The 27665-nt window shown below is 38.8% G+C and overlaps 3 protein-coding genes across 3 annotated transcripts in view; 1 reads left to right on the plus strand and 2 right to left on the minus strand.

The window, feature by feature from the left end:
• The window catches only part of LOC105267980 (basic proline-rich protein), a gene marked incomplete in the record, with an annotated part of 8063 nt that extends 1258 nt beyond the window's left edge, over positions 1-6805 (plus strand). Inside the window, 6 exon segments of the mRNA XM_011307185.1 lie at positions 1-151; positions 1761-4481; positions 4970-5081; positions 5336-5548; positions 5786-5936; positions 6341-6805. Of these exon segments, the coding sequence (XP_011305487.1) occupies positions 64-151; positions 1761-4481; positions 4970-5081; positions 5336-5548; positions 5786-5936; positions 6341-6532 (3477 nt within the window).
• LOC105267979 (uncharacterized) lies at positions 6682-8633 on the minus strand. Its single transcript, XM_011307184.1, has 3 exons — positions 8323-8633; positions 7469-7744; positions 6682-7151 (listed from the first exon to the last, which is right to left on the minus strand). The coding sequence occupies exons 1-3, from the start codon at positions 8596-8598 to the stop codon at positions 6933-6935; spliced, it is 771 nt and encodes a 256-aa protein (XP_011305486.1). The 5' UTR covers positions 8599-8633; the 3' UTR covers positions 6682-6932.
• A 1846-nt stretch (positions 8634-10479) lies between these two features.
• Positions 10480-27665, minus strand: part of dnt (tyrosine-protein kinase Dnt) — a 30711-nt gene continuing 13525 nt past the window's right edge. The window contains exons 2-8 of the mRNA XM_011307186.1: positions 19238-19365; positions 15654-16063; positions 15310-15495; positions 13214-13352; positions 12589-12881; positions 11484-11643; positions 10480-11309 (exon numbers count right to left, since the gene is read on the minus strand). Of these exons, the coding sequence (XP_011305488.1) occupies positions 11061-11309; positions 11484-11643; positions 12589-12881; positions 13214-13352; positions 15310-15495; positions 15654-16063; positions 19238-19365 (1565 nt within the window). The 3' untranslated portion in view covers positions 10480-11060. The remainder of the gene's footprint in view (positions 11310-11483; positions 11644-12588; positions 12882-13213; positions 13353-15309; positions 15496-15653; positions 16064-19237; positions 19366-27665) is intronic.

The raw sequence follows: 27665 nt of genomic DNA on the forward strand, positions 1-27665 counted from the left end.
CACTGAGAGATTAATCATTTTTATATCAATATTTTTGTACCTGTCTTTTCTTTCGTCATGATCATGGATATCAAGGTCATTCCGTGTGTTGTGCTGGTACTGATGGTCATGGGTGATACTAATGCAGCTAGATTAAAGAGACAGGCACATGGTGAGTTTCATGATCAGAATTATAAAAATCTTTGCACATTTTTGTTGAGTTTTTTTCATTAATTAAATTGTATTTTCCTCTCAAATTTTAATTAGAGAAGTTAGTGCATCTCATCGGTTTAATGTTCATAAAAAAAATTCAATACTAGAGTTTCTTCTTATAATTCCTATTTCCTCTTTACCATTTTTCATTGTGTGCTCGATCAGTTTGTACATGAGAATTAAATACATGAATACTTGCAAGAATAGCAATTATTATGAATTTTATTTAAATCGAATTACTATTTTTCAAAACGTGACTGGCGGAATTTGACACATTATCACTTGATTAAATTGATGGAATGGAAAAACTCAGACGGAATTATAAAGAGCTCATCGAGACCTTCAAAATAATCCACAGTATATTCTAATGAATCACATCGTGATTTTAGAAAGGGACATGGGGAAAAATTTTAAAAATTTCAATAACACCACAAAAACGCAGCGAAATCTCATTCAACTGATATAATTTCAAAGATATGTTCGAAGAATGCAAAGAATGTTATTCACAATGGTATATAAATATTCCCATTCATTTGCTTTGGACATCATTCACTAATGGATGAATATGGAAAATAACCGGTCGGTAAATTATCCCATTAAAACAATAACAGTAAAATTTAAATATATATTCGAATGAACTAATAAATAATGAATGGATTCCTATCATACGAGGAGTCATCAATCTAGAATTCGATATTACTCTGCAATTCATATCCTTTAATGATTAATAGATCATCAATTATTCGAGTTATTCCAACGAGAAATATAACAGGAATAATGATTACATCCCATCGCGGATTCCCGCGGAATGATTGGGATTTTGTTGATCTCATGAACATTTCAATTTCCGATCCTTGAGGAATTATTTTTTATCCTTGAATCGTAGTCTTCTGTTAATCCGAAATTTCCGGGATCATTACCATCCGAAATATGTCCAAGAAGTCTTTAATACCTTTCGGTTTTCCCCCGTTGAGTCATGACACCAAAAAAAACAGCGATTGCATGAAGAATTTTTATTTATCGAGAAATTAATCGCCAGAAAATATTCCTGTTTACCTCAGGTGTCCCAAAACTCGTCATTGACAACTGGTCTTTCGCCGTCGGTGAACAAATACATTTTGCACGACAAAAAAAAAATGATGAAAGTAACAGGAGGGGGAATCCCATCGCTATATTTGAACCATGACCTGCTTTTTCGTTTGTCACCTTGAGTCACTCGCTTGTATTTTCTTATCGATGACATCTCCGTGACATCCGCCGGTTCTTGTATGCAGCAAATACTGGAATGATATCTACACTATTAAATTCACGAAAAACAAATAAATTTGACAATCGAGACTGCAAAATTATTCGTGATTAATTTTTTCTACTGGTGATCAGTAGGGATACGATTTTATTGACATTTCATCATCATGATATCAGATAAAATATAACAGCATTTGGCATTGATAACATTTTCCAGAGTCATTGCTCAATAATAAAACGCAATAGTAAGGAAAATAAAAAATTAAAATCATAACTGACATATTAAACCCTCAAAAGCCCTCCTCTTTCCATTTTCCAAAAAGGTGAATTGCCCACGTTTGGGGTGGATTCAAGCAACCCTGGTGATCTTGAACCAAGACCATGGAAACGTGTGGTACCACGTGACACGCGAAAAACAACAAAATCTAACGAAGCAATACCCGATTACGACACGATATTGGGCCCGACAGAACCCTCTGATTCTGAATCTGGTGATGGCAATGATCCCGACACCGCTCCTCCTAGCACTAAACCCAAGCCACCAGTATCACCAAAGGCACCGACGAAAAATCCACCTAAAAATACTCCCAGCACTAGACCGAACCCTGGAGTTAAGAGGCCCAGGCCGAGTCCCAAAATTCCACCCAAACCTCCATCTGATCCTAATGCAATTGGAGGTGATAGTGGGCCCGATGATACTCCAATAACTCGAATTAATGTTCTCCCCGCATCAACGCCCAATCCTAGGCGACCGCCCCCTCCGAAACCCGATAAACCTGAAGAACCAGAAGAAAAGCCTGAAGATCCTGAAGAACCGGAAGAAGAACCTGAGAAGCCGGAGGAAGAACAGGAGGAACCCGAGGAAGAACCGGAGGAGCCTGAGGAAGAACCGGAGGAACCTGAAGAAGAACCCGAGGAACCTGAAGAAGAACCAGAGGAGCCGGAAGAAGAGCCTGAGGAACCAGAAGACAAAAAAGAGCAGCCGAAGCCTAAGTCGCCTCCAGTTTCAAAGCGACCCCCGAGGCCTCCGCCAAATACCAAATCTCCAAACCCCCGGACCCCTCCTATGTCACCCCCCAGTCGGGAACTACTTCCTCCTCCAAAACCACCGAGTGAAGAAGATCCTGAGAAAAATCCGAACGAGCAACCAAATGCTGAAGATGAAACTCCTCAGGAGCAGCCGAAAACTCCTAGTGGAAGAAGACCTGAGACAAAGAGACCTAGACCAGGACCTGGTTCGAAAAAACCGCCACAACCGAAACCTCGAGAAGAACCAGATAATCCTGACGATAATCCTGAATCTCCAGGACCGGGAAATGACGAAAATCCTTCCGAAAGACCCGTGAACCCGAGAGCTGGCACGAAAACACCACGACCTAGGGGGAAAAGTCCCGGGACAAAAACACCCAACAGAAGATCAGGCCCACAAAATCCCGAAGTCCCTGAAGACGATCCTGAGAATCCTGACGCAAATCCGGAATCTCCAGAGCCAAGGGACAAAGATCCTTTCGCTAGCAGAAGACCGGGGACTAGAATTACCCCTCCTAGAAGACCGCAGCCCACGACTCCGGTGCCGACTCCCGAGGAAGATTTCCAAAATCCTGACGACAATCCTGACTACCCAAATCCCGATAACGAAGACCCGAACCCTGACGATGCACCTCCGCAACGAGCACCTCTCCCTTCAAATACCAGACCCGGGACAAAGACTCCTAGACCGACCAGAAGACCAAGACCTCAGCCCCCCGTTCCTGAAGATTCTCAAAATCCCGATGACAATCCAGAATATCCAGACCCGGACGAGACCATAAACCCTGACAATTCTCCAGCAGTGACACCTCCTCCCTCCAAAACACGACCAGGAACTCGACTTCCAAGGCCCAAACCCCCTGTCAGACCCACCCCACGCGGCCCAGAAAAATTCCCTGAAGATTCTCAGCAACCAGACAGCAATCCCCAATTCCCTGAGCAGCCGGATGAAGACGCAACTCCTGACGCTGAGCCCGTGACACCACCCCCCTCAAAACGAAGACCAGGAACAAAAAATCCTCCAAGGCCCAGACCCAACAGAAGACCGAAACCACCTGCATCCCCTAATACGGACGAAACTCCCGACGAGAATCCGCTCTTCTCCTCCCGCTTCGGGGATGACCCCGAGGACTCAGCCAAATCGCCCTCGGCCCCTGCACCTTCCGCAGCTCAACCTCCTTTTACTTCTCCAGGCAAGGCGCCTCCCGGAAGTCCAGGTACCCCATCATCAGCGAACGCAAATGCCCTTAGTTCTGCCTCTAGCTTCGGTTCAGGCGCAAGCGCTGGAGCAGTTGCGAGTGCAAGTGCTTCATCCAGCGCTAGTGCATTTGGATCACCTTGGGACTCATGGGGTCCCACGGGCGCCAACAGCAGCCCATGGGGAACAATTCCAGTAATTCCTAGCACAAACCCGGAAGGACCCAATGCAGCTCCACCAGTAAAACCGTCAAAGCCTCCAACAAAATCACCTCCATCCAAACCGATCCCTCCAGGATTCAATCCATTCCCAAATCCTTGGGCATCGGCGTACCCTCCGATCCCCAGCCCCTACAATCCACCAGGTGCACCAGCTAATCCTCCTGTCAAAGGAAAAAAACCAACTGGCGGACAACCAAGACCTCTCAACGGTTACACCCCCATCGTCAGCATCTCGGGTACTTTTGACGCAAATGATGCATCATCCGGTTCAAGTTGCTCTTCAACAAACTGCAGCCCTTCATCGATAAAACCAAGCAATCCATCCTACGCTAATCCCAATTACCAAAGCTACAATCCCACTCCGGTTAATGGTTTTGGATCGCCAGTAAATTCAAATCCAATGGCCTACAATCCTAATAGCTATTCCAATCCCAATTACAACAATGGCAATCCATCCCAGGGATTCGCTAGTGCTGGGAGTTTTGCTAGTGCTAGTGCCAATGCTAACGGAGGGAGTCCTGGATTTCAATCACGCATAAATACCGGCAGTTATCCAGGAGATAATGAGATTTCCGGATTCTCCGGGACTGGGGCAGGTAATGATAACAAAAAAAAAGTGAATCATAAAGAGCGAAACGCAGGGGATTTGGACGGTGGAACCTCGGGACAAGGGGAATGAGGAGCATAACTACCTGACTTATGTGCACGAGAATTATTACAATTGTTTCTATGCATGTGAATGTTAACCTGTCGGAACGATGATGAAATCTATTGTGATTGCGTTGTAATTAAATGAATCCGCGATTGTGGAGATGGCAATCTGCTTGAGTGCTAACAGACTGGGGATTGCGGATTGACAGGGAAATATGAGAGTGCAGCATGTTGAAACAGGTTTTTTATTATTGTTTGGTCGAGGTTGCCTTTTCGTTGAAGAAATTCCAGAGTTGCGTAAAGCTGGAGACTTCCGTCTAGGGTTTCAGGATTTTTCTTTGCATGCGGATGATTCGTGTGTGTTGGCTAATTATTTCAGTGTTCTTTTCAAATTATTTCCAGAATTTTTTTAATGGGCATTTTCATTCGATAGGTTCTCCTGTTTACACGCCTGCGGACTTTGATGCTCATATCAATCGCATTCAGCAGCAGAATCTAGCTCTGCAGCGACAAATTCAGGAGCAGATCAGGCAGCAACAGGCGCAGTGAGTTTTTTATTCGAATAAAATATTTCATTGCATTTATTGCTTCTGCTTCTTTCAATCTTTCGTCACTCGGGATCATCAAATGATCTCTCAAAGACTCATCAAAGAGTTGAAAAAGGAGATGAATAATTATATTATCTTGTAATAATGGTTCATGCGGTGACGAAGGGTTGATTCTATTTAATTTTCCTTCTCTTTTTGGTGGTGGTAATCTGTGCGAATCTATCTCTCTTCATTTCTGTGTATTCTCTAAGGGCAATGGGCTCTTGGGCAACGGGTATGGCTTCTATAAACGACGGATCCAGACCTGTTAATCCTAATACCCAATTATACAGCAATACTCAAGTTAACCGGGGAATCCTGCCTCAACCGCCGATGAATATTGGGGGACGTTTTGGGAATCCCCCGGTATATTCTGGTGGTTATGATGGTTTGAATTATCCAACGTACAATGGGAATAACGATAGGTGACGCTTTTTCAAGATCATTTTTGAGAAAGAACTTGTGGAGTTATTTGATGGGATAACAATTCATCTAGAGAGAGAAATTCATGGAAATGCCTGGTCTCGTGTTAAAATATTCTTTTGAAATTTTGGAAAATTAAATTTGAGAAGTTTATTTCAGAGAGCGCAAGGTTTTTCTATCGAATTTTTTTACTCGTTGTATGACGGAAATATGAAAAAATGATTTTGCATTGAATTCAGATTTGGAAACGCCGGTTTTGGATTTCCGTCTGGAGGGGGAGGATTTCCATCCATGGGAGGGGAATTCCCGTCTGGAGGTGATGGCGCCTGGGCTTGGGGAGTTGCCAATGCAGGACCTAGAGGTAATTCACAGGCTGGAGAGATAGGACCTGTGAGTATTGATCGATTCAAGGCTGATATTTTGAAGAGATGATGCATTATGTTAAAAAATCGTGGAAAAGACGTACGAATGGAAAAAAATAAGGATTAAAAAAGACCAGTTGTGGAATTGTTTATGACTATAACTTTTTGTCAATTATCCTCATGCGATGATTGAAAGCTATTCCTCAAAAAATATTGTTTCGTCAGTTTCCATGCGCCACCCAATCTACTGTACACATTTTTCAATTATATTCACTCCAGTACCAACGAAAAATTTCCGAGAAAATTCTACAACATGGATAAAATGAAACTCACCCGGTTGAATTAAAATAAATGACACGTCAAACGTCGACGCATGTTTTTTTAAATATTGCTCATTACATTCGCGGATAAATCTGATTTTTGAATTTTTAGGTCGCTCCTGGATTTGAATCTCGGTTCGCCGAAGACACTCCATCCCAGGGTGGCAGTTCTTACAGCAGTTTTTCGAGCTCAAGCTCCAGTTCTGGGGTGGGACCAGACGGTCAAGTTCACTCTCGCAAGAGTGTAACAACTGGAATCAATGACAATGGAAGAGTTTCGATCAAAACAGTTCACGATCCATAAATCCATCCAGTCACCGTAACACGCCTCATCAATTACTCCTAGATAACAATTTTAAGAAACTCCGGAACTCATGAATGTTCCACGCTTTTGCTTCCAAATTAATTCATAAAAAAACGATTTTACGATTCGAATCATGATTACTTGTGTTGTTTTCTTCTAATAATATTTATTGTCACAGTTTATATTTGATAATGTGCCAGTAAAAAATAAGAATTTCATTATTTTGTAGACACTTAGACGAATGAATAAATCTTGAAATACTCAACATTCGAATTAATTGAGGCAATAATTTTTATTTTGGGGCATGATTCACATTCGCATTATGATAGCCCATGAATCATCTCAAAAGATCTTCGTCTGCAACAACTTCTAGAATTAAATAACCCAAGGAGATAAAGCCTTATCTCATTCCAGCCTCAGTATTGGACGCAGTTTTGCTGAATGGTGGGTGGATTTTATCGTCTATAAAATCTCCACGAGTCATCCAGGAATTTTGGCCACGAGGTACACCACCACGTGCAAACCCATTCGAATAATACGGATTTGTTTGTGGTCTCACAAAGTGGTTTTTAGGGGGCCCGAATGACGGGACAAAATTACCCGGGACTTGTTTGTGACTCTGAAAATTAAATGACACAACACTTTATCCTTTTTGGTATCTGAATAATATTTGCGGTCTTTACGCATGATTTTAATTCTTGAAACCAGTCACGTAATTCAATCTAATCGATTAATATTAATAAAAAAAATTCAATATCTGTCATTTTTTCTATAATTCTTAATTAATATAATCCTCTTCGCTATGTTGGATGACACATTCGATAAATTTGCACATGAAAATTAAATACATGAGGATTCACCAGAATAATGGATAATTAACTTATTATCAGGACACGGATAATTAACCTATGGATTTATAGATTATTTGGGCATTACCTGAGGGCCGTATCTTGAAAAGTCTGGAATATTCTGAAAATTCACTGACGGCGTTGTGTCGGGATGAATTCCGCGGAAGCCATCGATCACTGGAATATCTTCGACCCTGATATCTCTGGTTTTGGTGATAATGGAGAACGTTATCGTCGTTATTATATTCCCTTCTGAGTCCCTCCTGCTGCTGGACGAGACATCGCATAGACCGTTCTGACAATTCTCCAGAGATTTTTTAACAGGAGAATCATCCAGATGAATGCATGTCGAGGGAATTTCATTCTGAAATCGTTGAAACCGTTTTATGAAGAGTTTCTCAAAAATTCACCGGCCAAGACGGAGAGAATTATTCCGCCTCCTCATTACACCCGCAGCTCTAATGATCCTTCATCGGCCAAGATATTCGTCATAATCCGAGAACTCGCGACGAACTCTTGACCCCGCGACAATTCTAAGTATGCTTTTACAGCCTCTCAACGACTCTCTATAAATCCATAACGACCTGAAGCACTTTTACGAGCGAACCCGCCTAAAAATCTATTTTGAATTCACTCGGTAGGACAGGTCGTTCAGCTCCAACGATTGTATGTGGTGCAATAAATTTCCTCCCCTGGCATTCGTTGTATATCTTATTCCTTTCCAGTTAACGACTTCAACCGCTGAATGTTTATGGTCTAGTGTCTAGTTCGAATCAAACACTCGATTTTCAGGTATTGTCGAGCTCGAAGAGAGATTTTTAGCGAGAAAGATTAAAAATGTCTAATTAACACGCGATAATTTCGACACAAACAGATTGATTGATTCATGAATGAAGAGAGAAAACTAGGGAAGTAGAGATATTGTGGAAATGATAGACTTACAGGTGTCGAATCATAAGAACTTCTGGATTTATCCAACTTCTGCGGTTGCAATACGGTACTCATTTGGGGTAGAGAGTTGAACTGTTGAGAAGCACTCGGTGGTTCAGCCACTGAACTTAAATCCATGAATTCAATAAGATCTGGCTTTGACGCGTATGAAGTTAGACTCAAACTTCGTTTCTCAGGTTCGAAAGCAATTTTCGAGGATACATTGACGCATTCAATGGCGCCCATTGCCCAAATACAAATAGTTACGAGTAGTTGTATTTTATCCATTTCTAGTGCTCCGAAGGTCTGCGGATGTTTGTGAAGACGAGTGACGAGTTTATTTCGAAATTGTCGATTGGAGATGTCTCGGTGAATCTGTCAGCACTTGAGGAAGGGATAATTTGTTTCGGATGTGCATGAGAATAATGAGAATATGAAGATTGCCACAATCAAGGACATCTTTTGACTGATTATTTGGGGAGATAAGAGAATAGATGGAATTTATTATCGGAATTAATCTGTAACTATTCGATTTTGGTGAATTACCACTGAGACTCATTTATTAAGACTGATTTCACATTGAATTTTAGGATTACGAAATTATTTTGAAGAAAAATAATTGAAAAAAAAATCAGAATGAAAACATATGCAATCAATAATTAATTCAAGTGTATTATTTTTGGTGTAGCAAACTGACGGGTCATAAATGGCCTACCAAGTGCAAACGGGGTATATTCTTCAATGGCATTATCCTATCTATATACTTGCCCTATGTACCATGTGACTAGGGTGGAATGAACACTTATAAGCAGAATGCAACCCCATGTGAAACTACCGTGATTGCACCCTGGGCTTAAAGCAATTTCAGATACTGTCTGGCTCGTGCACACGAGACCCTAACGTTTGACTAAGGGCTGTGGGAACAAACAAAAGGGTTTTTGCCACCCTGTCGCATTGAAATTCATTAACAAGGCACCTAACACCCTTTTGAGTGCCTTTCAAGTCACTACAACTCTGTCCCAACGGACCTTTTGACTCCATTATATTATTATCAATCTCAATTACGCCATTCTCCAGGTGAAAAGCGATCAGTTCTCGTGATAACAAATTTTTACGGAAGCAATTGGATCCGCTGGAAAAAATATAACTATACGGGTCTAACTATATCTTGAAGAACATAATATCAGGGAGATAGAAATTGGCAAATTCGTCCTGATGAATTAATTCACGGGCATGAGGAAATAAATTTCTAAAGCACTTGCACCCCACCACTTTCTAAATTGTAGCTGGTAATTACCTGTTTATCCATCATCGGATTTCTTTTCACACGTCGACTAGTCCCCATCCACCACTCGACGTTTCCCAAGCGTCTCGTATTTGGAAGCATTTGATGAAAGAAATGTAGCAACTAATGTATCGTGACTAATCGTTCCGAAGGGAGATATCCACTACACAATTACCAGACTATCGAGAAAGATAAAAAATAGGCAAGACCGAGTGCACAATACTGGAGTACACGAATGAAGCGGAAAATGATGGGGATTTCCGTCATAAATCATCCCACACCATCGATTGCTTCATTCCATTTTTTTTTTCTTTCTTTTTAAACTTTCCAGGACAAAAAGAGTGATTAGTGGATTTCTTTCGAGCCTACTAGATCCTCCATTGCGAACGAGGGGATGAAGAACTTGCAGATCGTTTGTCATTTTAAACAAGATGTCGGGCAGAATCATCATTAATTATCGGGCGATTTCCTGAGGAGATGCTGTGAAAATGTGGATGAAATTACAAGAGTCAACTGCGACATGACTTATCTTATAGTTTGACGAATTATTTCCTAGAATTCATTGGGGGGAGTTTAAAATAATCTTTCGATTTTTTTTTTTCTTCGTAAACATGATTTTATACGCACTTGTAGTCCAGAGACCGAAATAACACGCGGAGGTGGCCGTAAAAAAATGCAAAAATCAGAGATTTATGTCTTCCCTCCCCGGGCTGTTTTAGACTTGCCTGCCAGCGAATTAAGTACGTTTCAGAATGAAAAATATTCGATGGAGAGATATTTATAATTAGGTGATTTGCGTGATGAGAGGTTTAGGGTGGAAGTTCTCGGGATAAACGGAATTAATTTCAGGGGAGATAATGGTTAAAGGAAATGAAATTCATTCGCACGTTGAAATACATTCATGTTATTTCAATATAGCGTATACATTTACATAATATATCTGTTCACTATATACAGTCTTTGATGGGTTTTGGTTAAACAACCTCGCTATTTAAACTATGTACAAAAATACAAAAAACTTGGCACTTGGATACCTACAACAATTGTGGAAAGCGAATAAACGTAGATCACTCTATCACAATCATGTCAAAGATTCCATAATTCTTTCATCTAATCTGTTCTTGACAGTAACCATTTACAGGGCAATATGTAATGATAATACATTTGGATATGCTCGGCAGTGATAATTTTGTAATGGCAATTGCAAAGCTGTACTCGATACGTTATTTTCTACTTTTGTTACATCAAACATTTCTCCCATAATTAGAGTCTAAATGATAAAGAAAAAAAAAATGGAGATCCTCTGGGTGTCCTTAAAAGCAAATCAACAGTCATCTTTTCTCTCGAGATTAAAAATACATCTCAGTAAGTACCGATTGGACTATTTACAACAAAATGGTGAAATGTCTGGGGATAAAATGGAAAAGCCAGTCTTCTATTCATGGAGAGGGAAATGGTTTTGAATTCAAACGTATCTGGTTAACTGGGTGTGGAACTCTTGGAGGCAGACAATGAGTTGAGAGAATGTTGGCCTCTCGTCTTGTGACATGGCCCAACAATACGCCATCACAGCAAAAAGCTCGTCTGGACAGTTTATCGGCTGTGCAAGTCGGTAACCATTTCTGAGGTATGAGGCCATCTCGAATGGATCTACTTCCACGTATGGCTGTTGAGCCAGTGTTGTCAGCTCCCAGAGGAGAACACCAAAGGCCCACTAAAAAAAATCGCCCAATTTTTTAATAATTGATGCAGATCTCCTTCACCCCAAATGGCTCATATTCTATTCATATCTAGCGAAAACCTGATGTTAAAAAAAAAATACAGTTATCCTAGTTCGCCAGGTATTAGTAATAATTTATTAATGTTTATTATCGTCTTGTTTACTCACCACATCGGAGGCTGTGGTGAAGGTTTTACTGAGGAGACTCTCGATAGCCAACCATTTTATCGGACGGTTTTCGTTATCACCGAGGCAGTGATAGTCTTGGGGAAAGAGATCCCTGGCGAGGGCATTATCAGTGATCTGTACTCTGAGGTCATCATCAACACTGAAAAATAATAATAAAGCAAATGCATTCAATTGACTCCAATTCATAATGCGATTAAAAGTCCAATTAAATCCAATTAGATTGTTCCATTGATTCAATTTCAAGGAATGGAACGGGATAATTGGATCATACGAGCACGTGATTGCAATAAAATCACGCTATTTTCAACTGAAAGTAATTCAGCCGAAAACAAAGGAGCAAAAAGAGCGGAACGAATATTTTAAGAGTGCGGGAGGGATTCAATTCAATTTTTGCTCCCGATTACGCTACAGTGAGCGTATTCATGAGAGCTTTCTTCCTTTATGGTAAAACGCAATAAACGATATTATCTCTGACAAATAGAATTTCTATGGAGACTTTTGTATAACGAATTTAGAGGTGGATATGGAAGTCTTGTGGTTTGCCTTCCATTCCAGCTCTACACAGAATTCTCTAACCAATACAATTATTTCATAATACTATTCCATTATTGAATTGTAGTACTAATTGCATTTTTACGACTGCATAAATGAGAATGGGAGAAACGTCAGCATGAAAATGTTATTTGTAAAAGAAATATTCCCGCGGAGCTAATGCGTCTTATGTTCCTCGAAATTATGGAAAATCGTGACAACATTTGATTGTTAATTGGAATTTTTGAGGATATTCTATTGTAAATTCACAATTCGATGGAGAAATGGATGAAAATTTCCCCACAAAAATCACCAGAGATCTGGCAACTCCATGAAAAATATTCTTGAATCGCTGAAAGTTTCCGAATCATCCCGCAAATAAAGTGCCTCATCTGCTAAAAGTCTGAAACTCCCTCGAAACTGAAAACGTCATGAGTTTTTTTTCTATAGCAAATAGCACTTTCCTGACACGTACTAAAATTCTCACCGAATGAGCTGTCACTGAAATTCCCGAAAGGTAAAAATGTTGGAGTGAAAAAAAGTGTGAACTTACACGCAATTTCTCGCTGCTAAGTCCCGATGCACCAGTCGTTTTCTGTGTAGATACTGCACCCCCTTGGCAGCTTGAAGGGCCATCTCAACGACTTCCTGAGTGGTTAGTGCCCTCGGTGGGCCCTCACTGCTCTGTTTGCACCTCAGCAAAAACCTCTTCATGTTCCTATACCCAGTGTGTGGATAGAGTAAAAATGGTGCACTCCTGTCCTCAATCGAGACACCAAGAACTGGAAGGAGAGCCACATGACTCAATCCATACAGAGCTAATCCCTCCCGTAGTAATAGTGCCACCTATTCAATTCAATTCAATTCAATGTAATTATGATAGTAATAAATAAATAGACGAGATATTAACTATCAGTCATATTTTTTTTATTCCAACGAAAAAAGAGGGTAATATATTATTAATGTTGTATTAATAAAAACCGAGAGATTCCATGAGAATAAAATGACATGACAAAATATATCGGTGACAGATTTATTTTTTTAAAGAAAGCGGATTGGCGAGTAAATAGTGGTAGAAAAAATAAAATTATAACAAATTGGATGTGAGTATCGAGGAGGTAGTGGAAAATTGGTTCAGGAATGGGATAAAAGTTTGAGGTATCAGCGAAATTACTCACCTGGGACTGAGAGGCATGTTCTGCTGCGGTTTTCACGAGAACTTCTCGGGGTGTTGTTGCACCCTCCTCATGGTAACTGCCTCGGTAAACCCGGCCGAACGTACCCTCCATTTCGATGCTTAAAAGACGCACTCGACATCTGGAAAGAAGAGAGAATTTTATTGCTGACGCTTTTCTCCCTTTTTTCCATCTATCAAATCGGCTGGGTTATGCATTTTATTGGTTTTATTCTGCGGAGAAATATTTGCTGTTCTCGGGCGAGGATAAATCACGAAAATAGAAATAATGATGGAGGAATAATAATTCGTGTCAATATTTTTTTCCACATTTCAACGTTAGAGATTTCAGAATTTAGACCGGTTTTTCTCGGTTTTCCATTTTTCCCGTAATTATTATTTTTTTTTCAAAAATAATTCTATTGGTTTCATTCCACTGAAATATTTTGATTTCTCGCGTGCATGAGAACATAAAATTATAATTATAAATATTCAATTACTGAAGCATAACATTTTCTGCATTCAGTAATTTTTCCGTTCCTTTCTTTTCGGATTACTAAATTTTATTTTATAAAATTAAAAAATGATTTCTAAAAAATAAATTTTTCTCATAAAAATTATACTCGTTGAATTAATCTCTCGATTTCAATATTTTTGTTGGAAATTGGAGAAAATGATATAATCAGAGAGAAATCTCAGGAGTTTACCAATAATAACAGTAATGTCTTCAATACGAGAATTTTTCCCATTTTTTGTGTCAACCCCTAGGGTATCGCCAGCATCCCTAGTGTCCCTCATCAATCTTCATTATTCCACGACACGTGCGCAGTGGTTTCTTCATTGAGAATCATAGGACAGTACGTCACGTATGGCCCCGAGCTCTGATCATCAAAGAGGGATTCCGTGTTGTCGAAAAATAGGAACATCATGGGGCGTGCTGATAGCTTTACTAGATATTGAGTGAGGATATTAATGTACTCTAGTCTATTTTCGATTTGCAGGCGTCGCGGATCGAATGTTCCGATTGGTAATGAAAAATGAGGTGCATTTACACCATCAGTGGTGTATCGATCGATTTCAATCGATATGAGTCGATAGAAGTCGATATGAATCGATATGTGTCGATTTAACTTGATTAGCGGTCATGCCAAATTAAGAATAAAATATTTCCGTGTGTGCAAATACGTAAAAAATAAATTCCCGGGAGTACTCGACACGTTTGCATTCGTTGATCGATTAGTACCGAGTCTGTATGAAGATAAAATCAGAATTGAGTGGTAAAACCAAGTAGTCGAGGCCGGGGATCGTGTGTACATGTGCAGAAGTGGTTGAAACGTGACTTCTCGACTGTCACTCGAGGTAGACCTGGTGGACTCACTGCAATATCAGGAACTTTTTCTCCTACAACGGACACTCGACCCAGAAAATCTATTGTTGGCTCGACATCAAAGAATATTTTCTCTTCAGTTTCTATTTTTTTTTTTATCCATCCTTTCACCATCTTTTTTTCCCCTACCGTAGTAAAGACGTGTTTTGACTTTTTTTTTTTGTCGTCATGATTTTTATCCTCGGTATTCTTGTTCAAATGTCAGGGGAAGATGGATTTCAAACGAAATGGAAAAACATTGTCGTTGATTTATACCTTTGAACTGAGTAATTTCTCGAAAGTCGGGGGTCTTGTGTCGTGGGATAATTGATTGTATTTTTAGATTGAATATTTTTGCCCGAGTTTTCGGTCTTTGGGAACGGAGTCTTTTTTTCATCCAAGAAATTCTAGTTCTGGAATTTCATAACAAATTGTTTGGAGTTCCTCCTAAGGTTTTTTTTAAATATTCAATGAAACCTGAAATATTTTCATCGCTCGTGAGATTTTTCTATCTTCAACTGAATATTTTTGCCCGAGTTGTTTTTTTTGAACGGATTATTTCGTTTCATTCAAGAAATTGTAATTCAAATAATTATTATTAATAAATTATTTGGTGTTCAGGGTATTTCACTGAATATTCAGTGAAACCTGAAAGACTTTCACATAATGAAATGTTTTTTTATTGAAATAAAATGCTCAGTCATTTAAACTGAGTGATAAAGACGAGTTGTTACCTCTGAACAGTAATTTCCTGGATTCTCTCATGCAGCTCCCGACTTGGACGATCATCAAGACGCCTGTAGCTAGTAGCGGAAGCACAAGAAGGTGGTGGTGGTGTTTCCGGTGATAGGAATGTCTGTGCTGGTCCAATTCCAGTGCCTCTTTCAACACTGCAGGCAGAACTCAAGCCCCTGCTCTCCCTAAAGATAAAAACCAGACAAAACCCCACATTTTATTTAATTCCACGCGAGTACACATCAATATTCTTGCAAAATAAAACAATTCCGCTGGTATTACAAAGAAAACCCCAACGAATAATCACAGAGATGGAAAAAATGAAAATTAAAGATAAACTCACTGCAGAGGATCCCGATGTCTCCTAGCCTTCTTATCCCTGACGTAATAAGCAACAACTAGAACAAGTATTGCTGCAATGAATGCACATGCACATCCAACAGCAGCATAAAATATTTGACCGCCTGATGTTGTCCCAGATGCTGCTACGAGGACCTCCTCTGGGCTTGGATAAGTGCTTTTATCCTTCAGACATATTTTTTTCCTCTTCACCTCGAGTTTCGTTGTGTTTCTACGATTTTGTGCAACATTAATACGAAGAGTCAAGTCGACCTCGGCATCGTATGGCCCACAGTGAAGGTTGAGTGCCCAAGTTTGTAGCTCTCCCACGGGGATTTCACCAGCTTCCGAGATATTGAAAGAGCTTTTTAATGCCGAGGGATTACTCACGTCAACTGCCATTGTGTAAGGCAGCTGAAACACAGGAAAATACCAGACATTTGAATATTTTTACGGTGCAATCTGGATTAATCTACTCAATGTTTTCACTGAAGTCAAAGATGTTCATTGAAAATTCATCGAAATGTCCGTTCGCCTATTCTTTAATATGAATAGAAATCATAGAACTATTAATAAAAAATGAGAAATATTTATTTATTACGCAATATATATTGCAATTAATTTATTCTTTTGACACGAAAAAAAAAATCTATTATCAGTAAAAAAATATAGATTTTAAAACATGTAATTTTAATTCAAAGTAAAATAATTGAAAAAATAATGAAAGCGGAACGGATGATTCAGTAATTAAAAAAACATTTGCACAATGGTAATCTGGTTAATTATTTCCGAAAAATCATTTCGCCAGTGGCAATGATTGACGATAATTTATGTAAACTCCCTGTTATTTGTCGCCTACAGTTCGTTACCCCATTCAACAAATCCAGGTATCTCATCCATATTTATGAGACAAACGGCAGCAAACTGGATCGGACTACATCTCGTAATGAACCGGTTCATCTCCACAGTTCACCTCGAACTCAGTAAATTAGTTCATGAAGTTTACAGAAAATTATCCCTAACTGCGAGGGTCTAGGATTACACGGAGAATTTATCCTCAAGTTCGCCCGGATTATACTCCGGACTCTATTTAAGAAAATGAGTATTCGACAGAATAAATAAAATAGCAATGAAAAATAAATATGAGGGGTGAGGGAATTTCACAACATCCGTGTATTCTACACGTGGAAAAACAAACGAAATGAGCGAATGCAAAAAAGGAAAAATGGGGATGAATAAAGGAGGAGAGGAAAAAATAATTGAGAGAGATAACAGATATTGGCACATCGTAACTTTTGCGAGAATGGAACTCCTAGTTATCGTTCTCTCGTTTCTCTTCCTATAATCTTTGTTCGGGGAAGGTAATTTTCGTCGAGAGGACTATCTCCAGGTTGTACTGAGGCACAGTTGCCCACCGGGGAATTGAGCTCGATACAAAACCATCGGATGAAAAAGAGAGAGACAAGACACTGATTACTGCACCTGACCACTCATCGACTGCAAATGCCTCAGTTTTCTACGTGAACTGCTTTTACGATCCACGAGAGTTTAAATCCGTTGGCATCCTTCGCCAATTCATGACTTCTTGGGAAAAATCAGAGAGAGATACTTTGTCGACAAGGATTTATCTTATTATATTATTATTTCCACATCATCCTCATTACCTTCTGCGCAACACATCCGCGTGACATTTTAGTTCGACTTTTTTTACGAAAAAATTCGGTTGGAATAATTATTATTAATTATTTGTAATAAAAAAATTACGTACAGCATAAATTTTGGAAGTTCATGAAAATTCCAGTTTTATGAATTCCGTAATTTATTACAATTCTTAATAAAAAAAAATAGGGTTGGACCATTTAATGTGAAATTCTGAAAGGTACAAGACGTGAATATCGAAGGCTTCCATTCGGAAGCAAAATAAATAAAAAAAAAATGAATGCGTGAAAGACGCGTGTCGGATTGACTCGTCTGTCCTCCACTCCCTCATCATGTCCATCAGGATGGAGTGAAGAAAGAAGGAGCATGACTCCTCTCGTCTCAAAGACAAAGTGGTCGAGCCACTTTCTTGCTTGTCCATTCGTTTCCTCTACCACCCAGTGTCTTCCAGTATTTGTCCTGTCCACAACAGCAAATTCCACAAGTGGAAACGAGAGGACAAGAGGAAGAATGAGGAAAGGTACGGCCCGTGCCACGACATCCGTCACCTCCCGACAAAATCCTCCACCTCTTCGGGATGTCCAGTCCTTTTAAACCAATCAGCCTGTCTGTCAACCCACCCAATCTCTCCCCAAACACCCCTTTTTTTATTTACTCTCTACCAATCGGAATTTCGGAGCAATTGCACATCTGAATAAAGGACAGCCAATACTGTGAAAAAAATCTATTAAAATCCGAAGCATTAATGTACCAAAGTTTGAAGTTCTTCCGATTTCCCAAAATCTAGAAAAATCTAGGAAATAATTACCCCGAAATTTCTAATGCCTATCCCCTTTTTGAAATTGTTCTCCACCCAAATTTTTCTTCAAGCCCCAAAAAATTCCTGTAAGATTAAACCGAATAGTTTCCAAAGGGAAGATTCTTACTAAATTCCCAGCAAATATTAAAAGTTGAACGAAAGATATTGAAGTGGCAAGGTTCTCGTAAAAAGGGAAGATAAGTTTGATTCTTCTCTGAAACACTTAAAGAATGCAAACAATGCTCATCAACTCCCGCTTTTCCCATAAAAGTGGATATCAAATGTCACACAATTCGACGTGATCATTCCCCCAGAGTATCAGTTGCCCCACAGCAACGTGAAAAGAATGAAACGAGACATCTGGAATTCCTGTAACTCTATCCCTCCACTCGCAAATGTCAAACGCGACGTTTTTTTATCGTCACTCGAATGCAACTCGGTGCAGATTAAAAAATGCCCCCCCAGAAATGGAAAGATATGGCTTGGTGACTGTTGTAAGTGCATGACCGTAAAGGATGCAACGATAAGTAGAGTAAAACGATGAGAATATTATATCGAACAACTCTGGCTCCAGTCAACCCTGAACCCTCGGAGTGTTTTCGTTTTACTCGTTGAATTCATATTGGAGTTCTCCACGGGTGCGTGACCATCCGATTTACATTCAAATCGGCATTTTTGGTGCTCAGCCAGCGAGAGCGAGAAATATACAATACTCGAGGTATATCCCGTGGAAATTCGTAGGAAAATTCAAAAATTATGAATGTACAGAATTTCAACATAAAATGTCAAATTTTCCGGAGAGTTGACATTTAATTGCACAAGATGTCAAGTCGATTAAATATGATGAAATCTCAGAATGAGACGGGAAATATAATTATTGATAGAAAATATTATTGTGTAGGAATTGGTGAATTAATTGAATGATTTTTAATGCAATAATATTTTTAGACAATTTCGTAGTATTTTGACATTTTTTATGAGAACTTGTTGGCCTGTCATGTCGATTAGGGCGGGGATATGGGAGTTGCAACTTTTGGATGGGGTAAATGAGGAAGATGACAGTGGAGATGAAATATTAATGCGAGAAACACGCAGAGTTGAGTCTCGAGTAATCATGGAAATGTTCTTACCGGTCTTCCGGCGAGATTCTGCCATGTGAAGTGAAGCTTGTGCACTTGGGCGGGTACTGGTACGTTAAACTTGATGGCATACTCGTTTATTACTCCCTCTCTTACGTAGAAAAGTTCTGCTTCCAGGCCTGCAACAGAAACAAATAGGGGAATGGTGAATCCGTAGATACGAGACTTTTCTCGAGTTCGATATGTGATTATTACTGTACAGAATCAACGTGCTGAACAATTTCATCTTAAGTCCGCGATAAATTCGACAATTCAAGGGAATTTCACATTTTCCCATAGAAAGCTCAGAATTTTCCGGCAAATCGAACAGAATTTTATTTCGTTTATGGTTTTTTAAGGTAGGGTAGGCAGGATTAAAATGAATTTCAGATTTTATTGGAAGTTATAGAAAAATTATTAACAGTGGAATTTGATCGATTCACTGAAATATTTTTGAATGAAAGATTTTTCCCGCAAAAATCAAATGCATGAAAACGGGATTTTATAAATCTCAAAATACATAATTTTGAAATTTACCAAACATTGAAATTTTCAATTATTAAAAAAATGTAGTCAGTGGTTTCAATTTTTTTATAATGAAATTGTGGGTCATTTTTTCAATTTTGAAAATTATATTCTCATCTGTTATTTTTTAAAACAATATTTCGAGTTGTAGATAGTTTTTCGATCCGTGATTTAGAACGGATTGCCGACATAAAAGAGGTGCGGCGAATTTAAAAAATGGGGAATTGAAAGGTGAAAATCGTGGAAGAATACGAGACACAATGGGATCGGGTCAGCCTCGGAAGATCCTCAAGAAAAAAATATATAAATAAATAAGGGGGAGTCACGCTCCTCGTGCACACGATATCCGATACGAAAAACCAGTATTTCTCGAGCTCTCATCCTCTTTCTCGAATCGAACTGCTGTCCTTTGGTAAATAAGGGCCTTTTTCCAGGGGGACTTGATATCGTTTCGCCCAACAACCCAACGGTCACGAAACATCAGTCGACACAACACTCATCCCCTCTGATCTTTATTTTTCTCCACCCAGTGTTATCGGACACGAATTATCGCCAATGGCCTGGAATCCTTGGAAAGGTGTCTCTTATTCCTTTCCACATTTTAGGCACTTGTTTGCTCGCGATGAAGATACGTGAAAAAGAAAATAAAAATTCGAGAACTCGAGATAATCCTCTTGATAACAGTTGTACCATTTTTTTTTTAGAAAGTTGATGAAGAATTTTTAGTGATTATTATGTGGCAGCTGTTTTAGATTACAACGAATTTGCAACGGAATATAATTAAAAGGAAATAAATAAAATGGGATGTGCTCACTCACTGGGTGAGAATGGAATTTTACATTCATCTCTATTCCCCAGGACATCACGATTGAATTAATTCCCCAGACGGCAACATAATTTTCAATTTTCCCTCTGAACATTTTCCATCGACAATTTTTCCCACCACGTCGGGATAATTCCATTCCCTTTGGGGGAAAAAAAAATCTCATTTCCCTGGAAAATTTATTTTCCACTGCTCGACTCTACTCCACAACTGCACTCATTTATCCACAAAACGGATTAAAAAATAAATCCAAACCTGGCGGGATGGAGTATCCGGATAAATTCAAGTAGAAATTGACGATGAATTGAAATAAATCAGAATGTAAATTTGGAGTTAACTTCATTTGAAGGATTCACATGGCAAAAAAAAATATGTCAGTTAAATATTCTTGACAGAAGACCAGTTTATTAGAATACAAATAAAAAAAATGAGACCAATATCAAAAATTGAATTTTTTACGCACGCAGTGCGCAAAACTGCTCTTTTATTCACTAGTGCCGAGAATAATTTTTCATCCACTCAACATTTATTCTTACCCCGAACTATCAATACGTCAAAATATATCAGTACAGAAAATTCATGGGACTAGTGAGGAAAAGTGAGATTTTCCGCACGCAGTGCGCAAAATGGTATTTTCTTGAGTAAACTCCCAAAAACGATTTTCCATTGAATCAATAGGATTTATTGTTAACCCCAAAGTGGTAAATTTTGCATATCTGTTTTCTCTGAGTATTTGAACAACTTTTCCTTTGAGCATTGGAGAATGAGTGGTTATCGATATAATAATTCTCGGTTGGATGGAGACGATGCGCATGGAAGGGCCATTGTCGGTAGCCAGTATCCGGCTTTGTTCATTGTTCCCAAGACTACCACATACGTACATTCATGCAGGAATATGCGTTTTTACTCAATTCCCCTTACCTTCCCCCAAGTGTACGCTTGGCTGAAAGTTAAATTAGGTTTGCGTCTCTCGAGTGCATTCAGCTGGCTACAAAAGCCATCCCTTAATGTGTGAATATGTTGTCTTTAGATTTTTATAGACAACCGGGGAGTGATAAAAAAAATAGAATGGGCTCATAGATGACGAGGGAAGGGGGCAGAGTTCGTGGGAAAATACATACCTGCGCTTTTGCGCACTGAGAACAAAATTTTTCGCCAGAAAATTTATAAGAAAATTCGCAAGTTTCATTTGATCATATTTGATGATTGAATAAATTAAATACGTGAAAATTACATTAAGATTTAAAAGTTTGCAAATCGTTATGAAAATTTCGGTGGATTTTTATTTTATCGTAAAATATTCCGAGAAATTTCCTCTAGAATAATTTTTTCAATGAGCAATATATTCCGCATAAATAATTCTCCGATAATATTCTATTGCAAATTCCATGGAAAGGCGTATGTGTCGTAAATTTTTGAGATAAGAAAAATAAAACAGCGTTTTGCGTAAGAGAATGAACTTTATGGTTTTCCTCGCACCAATAACTTCTTCTTAAGCACAAGTGAATGAATTCCCGATAAATAAAATGGTAGAATAAATATGAAACAACACGAAAAACCCTACAACATTGCAGAAATAAATACCCTTCGTAAACCCTCGATTTTATGACCAGTGACTGAGCAGAAATATGAGAATTGGTTTGTTCGGAGACCTTACGACGATATCCTGCCGTCGATTCGCCTTTTATTCTCTCCTATCCTTTTATTTTCACCGTTTCCTTTACTTTTTTTTACCTGCAGGGACTCAGCCCCCGTATGAGCAAGAAAGAAAAATAAATAATGTCCTGTGTGTGCAAAAGAGGAACCCGAGATCGTTGGATATTCCTCCGGCTGTATTTCACACTGAGGGCTAGCCTCCTACACGAACAACGCACCTTAAAAAGACATTTAAAAAAAAAACACCTGTCAAACACGCGGTTGCGTGGATTAAAACTCGGGGCCGTAATTTTTTTATATTTATAGGCCCTCGGGATACAATACTCGTGATTAGATAATGCATGTCGGGTTTTTCGGGGGAAATGTGTCCTGGGATGCCAGAAATTTACGGTGGGTATCTGACATTTCTCCAGGGAATGAAGTTTCCATTTTTTCTCATGCTCTATTTTTTTACATTTTTCCCATGAATTTCATTGAATTTTCATTGAATTTTTAATAATTCTCCACAAAATTTTCCGGAGAAAATAAGTGAAAAATGAAAAATAAGTGAAAAATGAAAAATGTTGTAACTATTGTAATTGTAATTCACAATTAATTTAGATTCAAATATTTTGGAAAATATTTTGATTTGACTACTCTATCATTTTTTCGAATCCTCCAAGTTGAAAAAAAAAAAAACATGGCGTGACCTAAAAAACCGAATTTGTCCGCAATGATCTGAAGCTGAAGCCATAATATTCCACAAATATTTAATGCCCTATGTTAGTTATTTCCATTATTCTGAAAGTCCTTGTAAATTATTTGCATGAGCCACATCTCCCGAAAAATAAAAATATTAAACCGCGATATTGGGTTTAGGTGAGTCGCCCCTCGCACACGTGTGCTGAATGTATTCTCTCCGGTGATTTCAAGATAGAATCTCGAGCCAATAAGTCTACCTGTTTTCGAGTACTTGTATTCAGAAGCCTCAGATGTTGCAGGGGCAAAAGGACACGAGCAAAAGAACAATAACAAGGGCCAGGGGGCAGAATACCAGCTATCGTCGGTGCCCTCGTGGTTCCGGCTGCCATTTATTTAATTTTTTTTTTATTCTCTCTTTTTATTTTCCTCGAGGGATCGAAGGAGATACGAGCCGGTTAACGAGGCACGAGTAAATTTTTAAATCACCCCAAGACAATACCTGTGTCTCTACCGAAAAGGAGTTTACGATGGATCTGATATCCGTGAAGGACTTTTCGTATTTCTTTCCCTCGAAATTACATTTCTTCTTCAAATCCACATTTAAAATCCAAAAACTCAATAAATCCACTGAATAACTAATTAACAATTTTTTCACGGTCTGTTAATGATTTTTTTAGAGTCGAGAATTGCTGATTGGTCGATGACACATGCGTGAAGTTGGTTACATTTTTCGCGCGTAATTCAAATCGACAAAATGCAAGTGTAATAACATTGGAGATTAACAATGACACGCCAATTAAACGGGATGGTGAAATAATACTTCAAGAACAATAATGGAAATAAAGAACCACAAATTTCGTAATCAAATCCACGAAACAATCTCCCTCGAACTGCACTTTGAACCTGTCCTCAAAGTACTGCTCATTCCATCTCTGTACAGCCCCCGGTCTGACCTCGTTACCACTTTCATCCCCTATTCCTACACGACAATCCACTCCCCTTTGACTTGTCTTCCGTGCAATTACAGTTAAAACCCCATGGAGTATTACTTTCCCATTCTCTCAAACCCCCGGACAAAAACAGTGAAGTTCTGGGATTCTTGACCGGGTTTCAAGTCCCCTGGAGTTATCCGAATAACTTCAGTAAAAGTTTGAGTGAAAAAGAAAACGACACGAGGGGCTGAGGGAGTGGGAAGGAGGGGTGAGTAATAGGAGAAAAAATAGGCAACGGTAAAAATGTCTTTGATGTCTGAGTACAACGTTTTTCAGAGTAAAAACAGCCCTTTTGAGAAAAGGCGTCGACCCTCGAGGTGCCCTGGTGCCCAGACACAATTGTCACGAGGGACATGCCGGCACTTCGGGGTTTTAATTTCTCCTTTTTTTTCCTTCTCTTTTTTTTTATTTCCTCGCTTTTGCCAACCACTAGGTAGAAATCTCAGCCCTATCCACTTTTTATTCCAACTCTCGACCCTTCTCTCTGACACATTCAATCCGCGTTATGCTGCCCCCTTTTATACCAGAGAAACACTTCCGTTTGGAGTTTGTACTGTCAACTGCGGGGATTTACAGTCAACGACTGTTGCAATCTTGCACCTGCGGTTTAGGGACAATTGAGAAATTCTTGGGGACATTTATTTTCAGGAAAATGACTGTGATTATATTTCTCTCGTACTGAGTTTTTCGAGGGCACCCAGTCTACCGTGCAAAGGCTTTTTTCATTCTTTCGGGACGATGTGTAATTAGAGGGTTTTTCCGGAAACTCTTTTTGCGAAATTTTCAGGAAAATTGCGGAGTTAAAAAGTCGTTTGAGGTTGAATTTTCGTTTGAGTTCAAAGACATTTTTTTTTAATGGGAAGAGTTGAAAAATATTCACGCTTTTCGGACCGCCAAGTTCTACAAAATTGTCAAGAAACTTTTGTTTAGTACTATTATTTATTATTTCTCAAATTATTATCATTTACTATTTATTAAATTATCGTGATGAATCAATTGATGGGATTCTATAAATAATTCCTATAATACAAATAATATCATATTATAATGTAAAATATAATACGATAAAATATTTTGTGAAGATTGGAAATAAAAGTGGTTTGAGTGAATAATCAGTAATTCACTTGAAAAAAGTAATAATTTCCGTAAGTGTCATTTTTTTGCAGAAGGCGTGAAACAGCCGGTGAAATTTCGCAGGCAACCGTGTCCCAGCCTGTCAAAATAGTACATTGAGCATGGTTGACGGGATGCCAGATGAAAGAAATAGGGTTCCATGGTTGGAGCTTAAAAAAAAACATTCCAACAATAAGACCAAAAAAAAAAGGAAAATCCCCAGAACATTGAATAGTCAGGGGGTTCACCAGGGGGTGCTGCACCGAGTGGCCCCCGGGGTCTCGGAATCCGACACCTCCACGAAAAAACCAAACGGAAAAAATAAAAGAAACCAAACCCAAAGCATAATACCAGTTGGACGATTATAACGAGCCCCAGAGTGTCGAGGGGAAGAGGAAGACTTTGAAAAGGTGACAGCAAATGGGAATCGTTCCACACAAAAACGAGGCGTTAAAATCTCCCACCGAAAATACTCACGATTCAGTTGAATTCTACCTTTCAGAAAATTTTTATTGGATTTTATGCATCAACGCCCACTCATAATACCGAGACCATTCCCAACTGAAAGGGGATAATATAATGTTAATCTCATCTGAAAGTTTTATTTTTTTCTAGTGATGATCATCATCTCAAATGACTATTTCCTCAGACTGTGCAAATACTGTCGTTTTTTCTGTAAATATTTACCCAAAACAACGGATTGGGTTACTCCAACTCTATTATTTAAATCTAATAAAAATATAATTTTCAATAAAAATTATAAGTTCTCTTTCTCTTTTGAGGATTTTTTGACGATCGGCGGATGGGAATCGAAATGAAAAGTGAAATTGAAAAATGGAAATGTTGGTAAATGTTTCGGGATGTGACGGGGATATTTCAGAATGAGGGATGAGGGATTCTTATACCGTATGCACATTAGTATTCGCTTCCGGGGAGAGGACACCCTTTTTCTGTCATAATACGTCACGTTTTAACGGATGAAGATGGAAATAACGCCTTTCACACCTCCATGTACTCTCATTCATCACTTAATGCATGCATTTGTGGGTATTGGATAAGTTTTACATTTTTTATAATCCCCGATGACTTTTTTCAAAATATTTTTACAAAAATGTTGATATTAAATCAGTTACAATTAATATTCAATAAAACATAATCAAAAATATAAAAAATTCTAGAACTTCAAACTTTGAAGAATATCATGGATTAAAAATCCAATAAAAAATTATTTCCCAATTCAATGTCAACTTGCCCTCATATATTTGATAAACATTTAAATTTTCATTTAAACATTTTTCGGTGAAATTAATAAATTGCATTTATGTTTTCCAAATTTTTCCTATAACTATTTTTAACGTTCGTCGAGATAAAAACTAGAATGCAGAATCAGTCAATATCCGATCGACGAAGAATGCGATGAAAGTTTAATTAAAAAACTTCTGTGGATGTTCCACGGGCGAAAGTTTATATCAGGAATTGTTATCACTGAGAAATGGAATAATCTCCACGCACAACACGTCAGGTAATAAACGATGGAACGAAAGACCCCACCCTATTTAGCATATATCGAACGAACCCGGTACTGTCCATCGACCATGTTGTCCTCTTGAATAACCCATAAGCTCAGTAGTTCTTCTATTTTCTCCTTTCACCAGGGATACCCCCAACGAATGTACATAATCGCTGGTGCGTGGGTTTTCAAAAAGTTTAAAGTAGTCATTGAACATTTTTTTTTCCACCGTTTTTCCACTCGAACGTTACGTCAACATTGTTAACAATTTCAATGAAAATTGGGAAAATTGGGAATTTCCTTGCAATATTTTGAAAAATCACGGAAAGATTTCCCCGAGAGCCTTTGAGCTTCGGAAATATATCACCACGTAATTCCCATCAGACTGTTCTATTTGAATGATCACTGACTGGAACTTTTGGAAAGCAAAACGTGCATCTCACATTTTCCCTTATCACTCCCTCAAGAGAGGAAATACCCACGACTTCTCGTTCGTCACTCCGGAAGGATTACAGGGTGATACAGAGGAGATGCCACATTTCTCGTGTAAACACATTTAACATTCAGGAAGACATGAAAACGAAGGGAAAGGAATTAGGGAAAATACACGTCTGAGGGGCCAACGGGAAATCCACAGAAAATCCGTGGAATTTCCTCGTTCCCCTCGTAAACACTCACCGATGGGTTTTCGGTCTGGTACACCATTCTTGTACTTGTAAATCCCTTTTTTTTTTCCACATCAAGAAGAAAATTCTACTCGTTTTCAGAACATCCACGGAATTGCGACGCCGGAGCCAATTTGAGTTGTCTCCGGGTACATTCTTTTTTCCTCCTATTTTATTCCTTCCTTTTTCCTGTGGGGCGGGGTAAAGACCTGGCAATTTGTCCTCGTGAGGTACAGTAGAGAGTAATTGCTCCTATTTTTAGGAAAAAGATTTATTTCAGGGTTTTCCCTTTGGAGGAGTTGATGGAGATGAAGATTGCGCCGGAGTTGGGGAATTTATTAATCAGATGGAGACGTAAAATGGGACATTTCGGTGAAACACTCGAGTTTTTGAGATATGAAAATCCACAGGGAGAAATATATAAATATATTCATCTTATGCTCGTTTATTTTATTATCACTCGTCCGAAGTATCA

Source organism: Fopius arisanus, unplaced genomic scaffold (assembly GCF_000806365.1).
Source record: "Fopius arisanus strain USDA-PBARC FA_bdor unplaced genomic scaffold, ASM80636v1 scaffold00052, whole genome shotgun sequence".
NCBI lineage: Eukaryota > Metazoa > Arthropoda > Insecta > Hymenoptera > Braconidae > Fopius > Fopius arisanus.

What these genes read in the sequence shown, in the direction of transcription:
- LOC105267979 (XM_011307184.1), bottom strand. Translation starts at nt 8,598, where the DNA reads ATGGATAAAATACAACTACTCGTAACTATTTGTATTTGGGCAATGGGC. An exon ending in GTTCTTATGATTCGACACCT is followed by an intron (nt 7,745 to 8,322) that starts GTAAGTCTATCA and finishes CAACGATTTCAG; the next exon opens with AATGAAATTCCCTCGACATG. An exon ending in TTTCAAGATACGGCCCTCAG is followed by an intron (nt 7,152 to 7,468) that starts GTAATGCCCAAA and finishes TTTAATTTTCAG; the next exon opens with AGTCACAAACAAGTCCCGGG.